Consider the following 14,347-nt stretch of genomic DNA (forward strand, 5'->3'; position numbering starts at 1 on the left):
ATAAAAATTAGCTGTCATATTCTGATTAACCTAAGAGATTCGCAGACATTTATGCAGTGCCATTGCCCAGCGGATTTACGAGGGAAGGAATGGGATCGATCGAATGCTTGACCTTACTCCACATTTGGCAGAGGAATGCACCTGATGTGCGGCTCGCAATTTAATTTCCTCTTGGGGTTCGATGCCACACCTCGATTCTCATCCATCCACATTGATGGGACGGGGCCCGCGCCCCAGCGGTTCCCACTGGCTTCATTCAGGCAGGCGCTGAGTCATCGCTGGCCAGCGCCACGCCCCTTTGTCTTGGCTTGGCTCGCCACAAAATTAATTGCTAATTTCGAGGCAAATAAAATAACAAAATATTGCGGATGAATCGATCGAGGCGGCGGCGGTGTCATAAACCAGGCTTAAAAGATCGTAAACAAAAACCCCTGACAAAAACCTGGACCGCTGCGTGGGTTTTTAGGCGGCTTCGCTTTTTTATGTTTTTTTTTTCTTCTTCTGATATTAAAAATTAAAATTAAAGAATACGAAGCCAAAGACACCAAAAGATGCAAAAATAATCCACATAAAAATACAAATACTGGCTGTCTGCCTGCCCGAGAGAAGTGTGTGTTTTCGATATTCCCGGAATTCCTCTCGAGAATCCCACACCGGCGGCAGCAGCAGGAGCCGCGGAGTCCGAAACAGTTCGAAACTTTGACAGTTTGCGGCGGGCCAAAATTAATTGGCATTTAAAGGCGTTCTCCGGATAGCTGTTCCAATTTATGTAACGAGGGTCCGATGGGTTCGCTCATGTGGGAGATTTATCTGGGGAATTATTAGATTCTCAGATGCTTAGATAATGAGCAGGGGCTGTGCTGCGAGGTGAGAGAGGGAAAAATAGTTGCTCAGGGCCATAAATATTTCTCATTTCATAGATCACTTTCCCCAGTTATGAAGCAACTATTTCTGGCGCTGACTTGGTTTATGGGTGAAATGAATTATGTTGTCTTGCCACGCAAAATCTTAAAAAGGATCATTAATAAATATTCCGCCAGCCTGCCGGAGAGGCTCGACTCGACTCTACTCCACTCCAATCCAATCCACTCCTGCCGCATGCCGCATGCCTCATGCCAGTCGCTGTCTTGGTTCCCGCCTAGCTGTCAGAGCGGCAGAGAGAGAGAGGGGAGGTAGAGACAGAGGGCTTAGCAGATTCTCTCGTTGTTCTTGTGCCTGCCGGGGCCTCTGTCAGTCATACGGCTGAGCTCCAGTGACGGGACCCACAGAGACTCAAGCCAGGGTGGGGGGGGGGGGGGCCGGGGCGACTGGGGCGACCGGGGAATGTAACCTAACAAAGTCTAAAGTCTGCACCGCATCGCGCAAATAACATGCAGAAATCCACTTCTACGCTTTTGGTAATCCGCATTTTAATGACTTATTTTCTCGGCTTGCCTTTTGGCAACAAAATTCCACACATGTGCTCAGGAAGAAGGCTCTCTTCAGGAGAGGCTCAGACGGTGACGCTGACGCTGATGCTGGATGTGGATGCTGGATGTGGATTTTTGGGTGGTGTCCTCTGTCTTTTTAAGTAGACAACACCTACTGAGGAGCCCCGCCCCTCCTCCCATGGCCCGGGCCCATAAAATTGTCATTTATTATTTTTTTGAATTATCTCCTCGCGGGCGGCGTTCGAAGGGGAACCAGGCAGAAATTTGTATTTCATTTAAAATTCATTTTACGACTCTGCAAGTCGCTGACTGGCGGACGGGAGGGCTGGGGGACTCCCAGGACTGAGGCTGGGGCTGGGGCTATCCACTGGATTATGCAGATAATGCAGTTTCCTGGTCGTATTGACTCTAATGTGCAAATGAAATTTAGAGCTGCCAAATGCGAAATAAATTAGAAGGGACAACTCCAGAGGCACGCTGCAAGGGTGGCCGCATGGCGAGGGCTATTAAAATATTTTACAAAATTAACCCCTTGGCAGCCAGACAGACAGAGCTCGAGGAGTGCAACGTGTGTTAATTTATGTGCCTGCAACTACGATTCCATTTGATGCACCGCGCCCGAAAGTGTGCAACTTGCAACATAACGGGTAGGTATGTGTATGTGTCTGTGTCTGTGTCTATCTGTCTGGGACTTGGACTTGGCCAGAGTTAATGCAGCAGGAACAGGAACAGGAGCAGAAGTCGTGTTTGCCTGTTTGCTGATTAATTGCAAATTGCAGGGGTGTCTGCCTGGCAAACCACATTAAAAGGTCACGAAAGGAACGACAGGAGCGACAGGAGCGACAGGAGCGACAGGAACGACACGGCACCCACCGTCCATCGATCCTTCCTTCTCCATCCTCTAGATGCGTATTCCTAGTTTATTATTTTCAGACGCTGTTCGCCGTTCGCCGTTCGTCCCCCGTCATTTATGCAAAGTGGCACACCAGGAGCCAGGAGCCAGGCCAGGGCCAGGGCCTGCACCATGCCCCCAAAACCCCCCCTACCCCACACCCCGACTTTCCCGACACCATCCCCACGCGAGTGCCAATCCCTGCAGCGCCGTTTGCACCTTTGATGTGCGCTCCACATCGACGACAACCTCGAGGACGATGGGGTTGAGACTGGTTGGGATGGGATGGGAGCACGCAGCACTTTCATCATTTTGGCTTTTGCCATTTGCGCTAGGGCGCCACTTTTGACCACTTGAGGGCAGCAGCAGCAACAGCAACAGCAGCAGCAAAGGGGTTGCCACTTGGCCGGCTACCGGCTACCGTTTGCCATGCAGTTGCCCCATCTGCCACCACTGCCACACCCCGCTGTGCTCTGCCGTGCCGTGCCGTGCCGTGCCGTGCCGTGCTGTGCTGGTGCCGCGCTTCAGGTCACTCAGTCAGCGCTCTTCTGGTGGCTTTCGTAGCAAAAAAGCAGCTCCTGCAAAGTGTTTTGTTTGGTCTGCTATCCGTCTATCAGGCCACCTAAACCCCTTGTTTTGGCTCTTGCTTTTGGCTCTGGCTGAACGACGGCTACCGATGGTTCCAGTTGATGTTTCTTCTGATTAACTCGATGCCTTTAAAAATTCGATATAAACAAGCTGACTTGGACGTATACTGGAGGAAGAACAAATTTGTCTAGCCCGCTTTTAGGGCCAGCGGAAATGAGAACTCCAGCGGAAGTGCACGGGCCAAGGCAACTCTGGGCTCTCGGCTCTGTGCTCTCCGATAAGAACAGCGATATATCAAGCTGATCGGGGAATGCGACGCTAGACACACACACAAAGAGGTTCCTAATTGGAAAGCTCTCCACAGACAAGCCGAGGCAATCTCAGCTTTTTCTCTACCGCCACCAGACAGGGCCGTGGCAGGGGCAGGGGCAGCAGGAGCAGAAAAAGTGGTAGGCAAATGCATTCATTAATAAATTATCGGACCATACAAAACCTCAAACTAAAACAGAGAGCAGAAAATACCAGCAGAAAGAGAACAGACTCCTGGAGATGGAGACAATGTACACAAACCGCCGCAGCCACCAACGACAACAAGTCCGGGTCCGGGTCCGGGTCCGTGTCCGGGTCCGGGGCTGGGTCTGGGTCCGGGATCTGGCAGCATGCGAGAGGACGGGCTTGGGGGCGGGCGATATCATTACGTAAACGTAAAACTTCCGCCTTAGAAATTCAATTAAACTAATAAATTTTCCATTATCCTTATCGATGGCAGCGAACCGAGCAGAAGAGTGCAATTGATTGTGTGTGTGTGTGTGTGTGTGTGTTTGTGTGTGTGCCATGGCAGGACCAGGAATGGGAGAGCAACTGGAGAGACCGGGAGACAGAATTTAAATTCGTCTAAAGCAAACATTAATACACAAACAACAGAGTGGGGTGGAACTGGAGCTGAAACTGGAGCGGGACCCACACATGTGTAAAAATAACAGCAACAAGGACAACAAATAGCAACAATTTGCATAAATTAAAACTTAAAATCAAGCGACAGCGATAGGGATAGGGATAGGGAACGAGATGATACAGTGGATGCGAAGTAGATAAATCGAATGGAATCAGAAATTGGCTGGACTATGCCCCACCTGACAGTCGATAATCGATTCTTCCTGCATCATTTATCGACTAGGAATAGCTTCGAGGCGAGGACACTGTTTGTCCTCTCTAAATCCACAATTCTTAAGCGTGAGATGCGTTTTTCGTTTATCGTTAATCGATATTAAACGGGACTGTACAAGAAAAAGTTATATGTGGACAGCTCGAACTCCATTCCCATGGATATGACAAGATGTCTCATGAGATCTGTTTATTGCTCAATTAACGACCATCGACCTGCATCCATTTTCATTTATCGAGGGGTAAACGTCTTGAGCCCATTGTGTCCACCCCAATGTGGGGTCTACATGCAGCTCCACTCCCGCCCGCCCCCCTGCTTTCTGGCTACAAATTGAAAAATGCCAAATAACAAGGCAGGGGCCTGCACCAAGGCACAAGGCGACTCCGGGTGGGCGTTGTCGTTGTCGTTGCCGTTGCCGTTGTCGTCCAGCCAGAAACTTCCTCGGTAATATTAAAGCATGTTGCGTTTATGTACGGCCTGGAAAAACACTCACTCCGTGGAGAGGGCCCGGCCGCCTGCGTTGTCCATTTAAATTTTGAGCATATTAAAGGACACAACATTTGCATAGACCGGTGGCGGCGAAAGGGGGAGGGGCGGGGGACTGAGTGGTGGTCTGCGGGGTGGCTACTCCAAGTAAATGCGACGGCGACATGCCTCAGCTCCGGTTTTTTGCAAGTGCAACACCACAGAAGCAGTGGCAGTGGCAGTGGCAGTGGCAGCAGGAGCGGAGGGGGGGGGGCAGCAGCTGATTTCTTTGTCAGGACACACCAAAGGGATGGAGAGAGGGGAAGAGGAAGAGCGTGCGACAGAGCTGTAGTCCTGGGTGGCTCCTTCCGCTGTGGCGGCAGGACAAACACGTAAATTAATCTGACAAGTGATACTTCTGGCCTCGGGCCCCAGGCCTCGCCCCATGGTTGGGGGCCGTCAAAATGTCGCTACCCCGGACAGCAGCCATGTGGCAAGCTTGAAAGTCCTTTGGTCCCACCACACATACACTCCACACACACACACACACACACACACACACACATACGCACACAGGATGCCCAGGACAATGGCTGAATACCGCCTGCCGCCTTCCGCCTTCTGGCTGCTCGCTGCTAGCTGCTGACTGCTCCCTGAGCTGACTTTTTACTCGGCTGCCAGTTGATGAGACGCTGACGTCGACCAGACACGGCCAGGAGAGCAGACCCGAGCAGAGCGCCAGAGCGCCAGAGCATCAGAGCATCAGAGCACCCAAGGCTCCACCGTGTGGCAGGGTGGCAGTGTGGCAGTATGGCAGTGCCAGCCACTGAGGTGGGCGGTGGAGGCTGCCCACTTTTATTTACATGTATTGCAGTTATTTTGTATGTAATTTATTTCTCAGCGGACCCGGCCAAGTCCTCAGAGTGCGTTTCCTGACCTCTCCTCCCCGCAGGTTTCGGTTTTTGTTTATTGGTTTTTCAACTTGGGGGCTTTATGCTCCGTCGTTTGAGTCCTGTCCTGTCCTGTCCTGCCCTGGCCTCCCATGTCCCTCCCCCCTCTCCCCACTCCCCAATCAACATTCTCCACTCTCCGTTCTCCAGTACAGTCCCTCCTGTGTGTCTGCAAAGCGCTTGACGTGGCTGGCTCTGGCGGTCAAGTTTGAGTTTTGGTTTTAATGGCCAGAGAGACGTCGGGCCCCGGCCCCGTCCCCAGCCACGGTCCTGGACAGTGAAGTGCAGTGGAGTGGAGTGAAGCGAAGTGAAGTGACCACAGCCGTGCGTCAGAAGGGCGTCAGCTGTGGCAAAGAGGGATTACGGCCGGACTCCATAGGCAATGAGGTTACCCAAAGAAGATGAAAACAGCTTCCCCGATTTCCATTTAGCCCAATTTCCCCTTTACGAAATGCTATCCAAAGCCAAAGCGAGTCAAACTCTACATTTCGGAGGCTAGAGAATGTTCCTCTTCTTTCCACTGAACGCCTCAACTATTCCTTTTTAGGGAAGTAAGTCCTGAATTTCTAATTATTAATTATCTTATTTCACTCCAAAAATATCTAGCTCAAAGATTTAAAGATCCATTCTGGCGCTAAGTTAAATGCTAAACAAAAAATAATGAAAACAAAAAAGGTGAATAAAAATAATTTTTAAAAATTTTAACGTACGGTTTTAAAAGTATACCTTGGGGTTAAAAGTGTTAATTTTCCAAATTATTTAATATACAACCCATTTCTTTATGTTAAAAATCCTCGGAGGCATCTGTTACATTACGTTGCCCAATTCCGAGGTAATAAAATCTACAAAATATAGCGTCAGCCTATTTGTTGGGTTTCTTTTTTAAATAGTTCAATATCTTAGACAGACTTTGAGGAATATCTTTTATTAAGAATTATCTTTCATACAGGAGATAAAAGTAAGGCAAGACATGAGTATAAAAATACCAAACAATTCCTTGTTAATTTGGGTTTTCCCATCAAAGTTGATCTAATTGTGTTTTAATTTATTAAATTAGTTCAGTTTCAATAAATTTATAATATAAAATAGGTACAAATAATCGGTTTTTGGTGGACTTTTTGCCCCCTATAATATGTACTATACATGATTCGAGCTTGGGAAGCCCCAAACTCTTCCCTTTCATAGTTTCTTATCTTCTAATGTTCAAGATAGCTCTTGTCTTGGCTATAACATATCCCCAACTAGTCAAAAATGATTCTTAATAGATCTTCCTGAAAACGATGGGCTGCCGAGGGCCAACCATTGACTGAATATTCTCAGATTTTGGGCAAATCTGCTTTAAAAATATATATCTTTTCGGGGTTTCATCTGACTTTAATTAAACCCAATCAGTTGCAGAGTAAATTGAAGAGAGTAAAACTTAAAATTCAATAATCGCAGCGCTGCTGTCTGCTCGACAATCAATTAATATTTCTTCAAGCAAATTTACAGCCGAAGAATTTTTAATATTTCCGTTGAATATGCAATGACAACCGCAAAAAATGCAGAGAGACAGAGACACAGAGAGAGAAAGAGAGAGTGAGAGGGAGACAGAGACAGAGAAAGGGAGATGTTGAACCGGCACACTTCGCTGGTCGTTAATCAATTAAAACATTTGCAAATTTGCATAAACATTTTCGTCGTCGCTTCTGCCATAATTTTTGCACTTGGCAGCTTCACTTTGTTTACATGGAACATTCTGACGTCCCTCGACCCCCCGGTTCCTCGAACCTCTGCTTCTCATCCTCGTATTGCTGCCTTCCTGCAGCCAATTTGCAAATGCGGCAAACAAAAATTGATTAAAACATCACGTAATCGCAATCGCAGTCGTCGCCGTCGCCGTCGCCGTCGTCATCGGTCTGTGGCTCTCTGAGGCACTGGCCCACAGCTCGAGGTTCGGGCGGCGCCAGCCCTGACATGGCATGGACATGACGGCAGATCTCTCCATGGAACAGTGCACACGTACGCATGTGGTTTCCCGGACAGGCACACTCTCTCTCTCTCTCTCTCTATCTCTGGCTATGTGTCTCTCTCTGGCGGCCTATGCCTTATGAATATGAATTCAAATCATTTCAATTGAATTTCTGCGAATTCGTAGTTGATTCAGCGAGCGGCGGCCACTACAGTGAATTCAAATCGAGCCAATTATTGGCTTATACTTACAGACATGCGAGTATGTACGTCCAGCCCATATATGGGAATCGAGTCTATTAAGAATCGCAAACATTAATGACAAATTGCGCATCGATGATGTGGATTGTGGATGTGGCTGTGGATGTGGACCAAGTGACTCACAAACCAGAGAACCTGACATCTTATCAACATGCCCATAAATAAGGGAAAGGGACAGGACGGAACGGAACGAAACGAAACGGGACATCTACAGCAGTCCCCAATCTGGCAATTCCGTGGTTCCATTCCATTCCGTGCAACGGCCACGGCCCAGTCCCTGTCCCTGTCCCTGTCCCTGCCACTGTCGCAACCTGATCGGACCCTGCAGACAGGGACACCGTAATTCTTTGTTGCAGTCTTCATAAATTTCATTTTTACATGCGGCGGCCCCATGTCAGTGCCCTTGGTTTTGGGCCGGGCCGGGCCGGGCCGGGCCAGGCCAGTACCCAGCACCAGTTCCTCCGGTCTGGCCAAATATGCTTAATGACTTGTTTGTGTGCTGGATTAAATATAAATTATATTTTTGCCATCGCTGTCCATGCGAGGAGTGAACCGTCCCTGGAGAGAGGAGGGTGGTGAGAGGAGAGGGGGAGCGGAACCCGTTTGGTCTGCGGAATGATTAAAATTTTATTCCGAAGAAATTTTGTTTGTCGCTGCAATTGCCGATGGGAACTCTCTGGTGAGTTATGGCGAAAGAGTGGAAGATTTAAGACTCCATCCATCATGGGAAATGGAAGCTATTTGCATTTGCTCAATACAGCCTCCCACCCACACACGGCCCCCCCCCCCGTCCCGATAGATTTCCATGGGTATCTGGGTCAGAGAGCGCTTGATTGATAATAAATACGAGTACGTATACCAGTATATGGAATCAAGTCAAATGTATGACTTCTTTGCCGGCGACTGTCAGAGGCACGGTACTTGAGTATTTTAATTAGTCCCCTCCTACTTTCTGCCCCCCCTCCCCGACTCCATTGACACAAAAGGGCAAAATAATTGCCTCCATTCGGAGCCCGGAGACCGGAGACTCTGGATTGGTTTGGATTGGATTGGATTTGATTGTGAGCCAAATACTCAAGTAAATAAACCAGCAGTCGAGCAGAGCAGAGCAGAGCAGGGCTGCCTATCCGAGAGTTCTGTGTGTCATTTGGTTCAATCAATCAAGGGATTTGGGTTAGCATGAGTTCTGGCCCAGAAATATGCCGCAGATAAATCAAGAGACGGGCGGGCCGGGCCGGGCTTCCCGTGCAAAAAGGTTGCACATAAAATATAGGAAAAAGCAGAATTAATTCGCAATGAAAATGCGAATGTGCGAAAAGATGCAAAGTGCTGGGATTTACAATAAAAAATTGACCAAAGCATAAGTTTAACGGTGCGACTACGAAATATGTGGGCAAATAAATAAACTCACAAAAGTAAAAACGACAACGAGAACGAGAACGAGAACCATAACAAGAACAAGAACAAGAACAACAAGGGAATGAAACATGTGTGCATGTGAGGCCGGGAGTCCGGGATTCCGGGAGTCCGGGAGTCCTCCTCCATGTGATATAAATGTGATGTTGTTTGTCCTGGGCCATGCCTCAGACGATGACAGGAAACTGTATGAAATTGCTTCTGGGCGGGTCGGGGGCGGAGGGGAGTGGGTCGGTGTTGAACTTGAGAGCTGCCTGCCATCCGATCAATATTTCATGCAAAGTTTTTCAAAAAAAATCTCTCTCCAGAGCATGTTTATGAAAATGCAACCGGAAATCGAATGTCTGTCAGGGCCCAACATTTCTATAAACTCTTCACTGGGAAATCGGGAGAGTGTAGGATAGAAATAGCGATGGTTAGTGGCTTTCTCATTCCCCTGTAAATTATGCAAATAAGTCAGCCAGCACACACACACGTACACAGAAGAATGTCGGTGTATGTCTGGCACTGGGAGACTCCTCCTAGTGGACCCCAAATGAATCATATGCCAAAAGGCATTTGAAGGCCTCAAGCTTTTGTAATGGGCCCTTTGGGTCCAACTCCTTCATTTCACTCCTGGTTTTGTCTGCCTCAAAATGGCAAAATGGCAACATGGCAACATGGCGTATGCGTAACACAGCGTTAGACACTCGAAAATGCATGGCTATGGCTGAGGATAAAGTTTTCTGCTCGAGTCTGAGGGCTGTCAATTTCAGTTGCCGTCTCCGTCTCCGCCTCCGCCTCCGTCTCCGTCTCCGCTTCCGTCTCCGTCCGGACTTGGATCTCTGTGACTTGGCAGATGATTTTTCCTAGATTTTTCCCAAGTAAAAACATTTGTCTTGCCTGCAGTTGGGGCGAATCTTAGCCCTACTTTACCCGTATCGCAAATAAGATACAACTTGGTGGACACACCCGATATGGACACTCACCTGCAAGGAGATAGATAAAAAGATGTTAGAATCGTCGTGGCCCACACATGCGATAACTTAATCTAGCCCCCCCCCCCCCAGTCCCGACTAATCCCTGACCACAGGCGGACTTATGTCGGGTTTAATTAACGATGGAGGCGGAGGCGGGACTAAACTTGGCCGGAACACAACTTGAGCGCATAAATTAAGGCCTGAGCTCGGACTTAAGAATGCTAATGATGTCCTCGAGCCCTCGAGAAAGCTCCTTTCTCCTGTTTCCCATCTGCCTGCTGCCTGCTGCCTTCTGTCCTCTCCCTCCTGCTAGCTTTCAGCGCCTGGCTAATAATGCTTTGCATATAATCAAGCAGCCCATGCATGACCTTACTCCGTCTCCGTCTCCGTCTCCATCTCCGGCTTCATCTCCTTGGGAGGCTGCTCGCAGTGCTAATCCAACAACTTGACTGCCATTACCCCTGGAATCGGAATCGGAATCGGAGAAGGCAGAGACATAGATCCACAGAGATATGTAGGGAGAAGGAGGAGGAAAAAAGCGTTCATTTGCTCAATCGTGCACTCGAAAATGTCAATTTACATTTGCGGACTGGCAGCCAACGCATTTTCCCCTGGTGTGGCGCCGCCAAATGGGGAAATTGAGCCCGGACCATACGCAGTCCCAGTCCCAGTCTCAGTCCCAGTCCCTGCCTCATCCTTAGTCCCAGGCCAGGTCCCAGCTTCAGCTTAAGTTGACTTTAACGCCTCAATGCATCCAACTAGAAGCGTCCGATGGATGAGCAGGAGAAAGTTTTTTTTTTTTTTTTTTTTTTTTGGCCAGCATCAGGAAAAAAAGAAAAACTTTTTATTAAAGTCAGCAAAAATGGTTGGAACTCGTTTTGGTTTTGGATTTCCATTCTCCCACACACTAGCCCTGATCCCTGCGCTCTGCTCTGATTCCCTTTCTCTCTCTCTCTCTCTGTGCGAGCGTGTGTGTGTGTTTGACAATGTGGGCGTGGCACTGAACTCTCTCGTCTGTTGCTCTGGTCAAGTTAATTTGTATGTGTGGCCGTAAACTTTTGCCAGCTTAGACTTTCCAACACGCCCCATTGGCCAGTGGGCAGGAGTGGAGCGATGGACAGATGGGCAGATGGACAGATGGACAGATGGATGGCCTGAATGGATGGCTGAATGAATGGTTGGGCAGCAACGGGAGCCGTCCCCTCTTGATATCTCAAATGTCCAGTTCTGGGTTCCGTCCACAATGTGTGAATTTTGTTGGCTTATTGCTTTTCTATGCCGCATAATTGCTGACTTCTTTCACACATTCACACACATCATTGGACTGGTCAGAGGATTGGGTCCGTGGGGTCTAGGGTCTAGGGTCTGGGGTCTGGTGTCTGGGCTCTGGGCTCTGAGGCCCACATGTATAAGGATGTGCTGGCGACGTTTTGTCCTTGAGCAGGACGCATAAATCATAGAGCTGCTGCAGAGCCCCGAAATTTATGCTTGGTTGCATTTTTGATGCTCCACCCACGAAGGACGCCGACCAGTGGGCAGGAGAGATAACAGCGAGAGAGAGACAGAGAGGGGGAGAGAGGAAGGGCCCCTTTCTCGGTGGGAAGCAAATTAAGAGTAACAACTGGACGGAAATCGTATTTCAATTCAAAGATGTCGGATATGTTTATCTGCCTCTCCAGTCCTCCCACTAGCCCCAGTCCCCGACCCAAACCCCAGCCCAATGCCAAGTTTTAACCGCCTTTCCATTCTACAGTTACGTAAGGTGTTTCCAAAACAGTTTCGCACCTTCCAGAGTTGCCATCGCTACGCGCGATGCGCTGCCAGGGTGACCCTCGCTTGTTACGCAAACAAATTCGGGGCCTGCCCCAAAGAGAGTTGCCACAACAACCGGCGCACACGGGCTCCGCTTTGGGGGCCAAGTGTCCCGCAGCGCCAAGACTCATTCTTGTACACCCAGTTCTCTGTGCTCGTTGCTTACCATTTTATAGAGTTTCTTATCCTTTTTTTGTTTTGCCTAATCATTGACCACCGATTGGGCCGAGGATGCCGTGCTTCTCCGCCTCCAATGTGCGGTTCGTCAGCGCCGAGTCGCAGCTGAAGGAGAAGTGCCAGGAGCTGCGGTCGCGAGCCAGGGCGCAGACGGCCGCGTACCGTCCGCCGCCGGGGGGGTTTCGACCCTCCACCTCCAGCCATGCCTGTGTCTCCTTCCGGAGGCCCTTCGACCAGTCGGCGGCCTACGACCAGAAGCAGCTGAAGCAGAACGAGCGCGAGAGGAAGCGCAACCAGGGGTCGAAGCACATCGTACTGCGACCCAACGATCTGCGGCGACTGAAGGACCAGGGCAGGGTGGTGACCGTGCCGGAGAAGCTGCAGGAGATCGATCAGAAGGAGGAGGACCACCGCCAGCAGCTCCAGCTGGTGGAGGAGACCAGGAGGCGCTACAAGGCCATCGATAAGGCGCGACAGGCAGTGGCCGGGGAGGACAAGATCAGCAGCGTGGACACCGAGATTCTGGAGGAGAAGGGCTCGGTGCTGAGTCGCGCCTTCCTGGCCAAGCAGGAGCAGGAGGAGGAGGTGAAGCAAATCAATCGCATGATTCTCGATGCCAAGTGCAAGGCGGTGAGGGAGGCCCAGATCCAGGAGAAGCATCTGCTGGCCAAGGCCCTGCGGGAGGACGACGAGCGCCTGGCCCGGATGGTCAACGAGCAGGCGCGCAAGGCCCTGAGCGCCGAGGATGAGCGGGAGCGGCTGGAGATCGAGAAGCGGGCCAAGTACGCCCAGGAGATCCGGCAGCAGCTGACCGAGCGCGAGAACCTTCGCTACCTGGAGGCCAAGCGGGTGGCCGAGGAGGCCAAGGACATCCGCAAGGCCACCGAGCTTGTGCGCGAGGAGGAGGAGCGCCAGCGCAACTTTGTCCACATGCGCAAGCAGCGCTTCCGCGAGGAGCTGCAGCGAATCCGCGACATGTCCAATGTGTTCAAGACCATGCTGACGGAGCAGGAGCGGCTGGCCGACCTCCGGGTTATGGCCTACATGCGCGAGAAGCAGGAGAAGGAGCGCCAGCTGAAGGAGCTGAAGCGGCTGGCCAAGAAGGAGTTCGAGCGCCGACAGCAGCGCATCTTCACGGTGGCCGCCGAGGCCATGGAGACGCGCCACACCAACGAGGAGCTCAAGTACTTGAAGGAGCGCGACCGTGTGGAGCGCGAGTACCGGCAGCGGGAGAAGGACGCGGCCATGGCCAAGCGGGAGACGGAGCGGGACCTGCTCGAGTCGCGCGCCCAGCAGGCCCAGGAGATGAAGCACCGCCTGGCCCTGGAGATCGCCCACGCCGAGGAGGAGTTCAACAAGGTGATGGACCGCATGCGCGAGGAGGAGGACAAGCAGAAGGCGCTCGACCGCCAGCGCGACTCCCAGCGCCAGGTCTATCGCAAGGACCTCAAGCAGCAGATGACCGACAAGGCGGAGGAGCGCCGTCGCCTGGCCAAAATCGAGGCCGCTCGCGTCCAGAAGTGGCTCGACCAGGAGCAACAGCGCGACACCAACATCAAGCAGGTGATCAGCTCCAAGATCGCGGCCATGCGGGAGAACTGCCTGCCCGAGAAGTACTTGAAGGAGGTGGAGAAGCAGCTGAAGAACATCCAGGGCTCGCGCAATCGGATACGCTGAGGGGGTCCGGACCCCGGTCCGAAGGCAGGGCCAAGAGCTTGCATAGCTTCGGGCGCCAGCTGGGAGCAGTAGTGGGCTTCCAGCCCGCTGCCCGAGAGTATGCAGGAACGTAGGTCAAGCTGGTCCCACTACCAATACCACCAAGCACCTGGCGGGAGGGGAAATTCACAGCGAATAAATGAATGGGGCAAACCTTAAGCCGAAATCTATTATTTCTGATTTTCGTAGGGGAGGGGCTGGGAGTCTTAGCGCGAGATATCTGCTCGGTGCCCAAAAGGTTCCATAAAATGTAACCCACAGCACAGCCCGAAAGTATGCCATAAAACTGCAAACGCCACAAAAGTAACTGCCGAACCGAAATCAAAGACCGCCATCATGACGCTGACGATGATGATGATGCGACATTGTTGCGCGTGTGGCAGCATCCACCTCCGCTTGAGTCGCTCTCTCTCTCTCTCTCTGTCTCTCTGCCACCCACAGCACGCTAATTTCTAACTATGTGGGCGTTTAGCCTCTTTCTTGCCCCAGTTTTCTCTCCTTCCCCGCCACCGTCCCCCGTCGACATCGCTGCCACTCGGGGGACTAGCAACGCACACCACAAACAA

General features: G+C 50.9%; 2 protein-coding genes across 2 annotated transcripts in view; both read left to right on the forward strand.

Annotated features, from left to right (window-relative positions):
• The window catches only part of LOC6603268 (putative phosphatidate phosphatase), a 65,657-nt gene that overhangs the window by 34,341 nt on the left and 16,969 nt on the right, over positions 1-14,347 (forward strand). The window lies entirely within an intron of this gene.
• Positions 12,079-13,742, forward strand: LOC6603261 (cilia- and flagella-associated protein 45). The gene has a single exon (XM_026992368.1). It carries the CDS (start codon positions 12,120-12,122, stop codon positions 13,740-13,742), a length of 1,623 nt encoding a protein of 540 aa, XP_026848169.1. The 5' UTR covers positions 12,079-12,119.

The sequence above is a fragment of the Drosophila persimilis genome, unplaced genomic scaffold (assembly GCF_003286085.1).
Source record: "Drosophila persimilis strain 14011-0111.01,24,50 unplaced genomic scaffold, DperRS2 tig00000732-arrow-arrow-pilon, whole genome shotgun sequence".
NCBI classification, from domain to species: domain Eukaryota; kingdom Metazoa; phylum Arthropoda; class Insecta; order Diptera; family Drosophilidae; genus Drosophila; species Drosophila persimilis.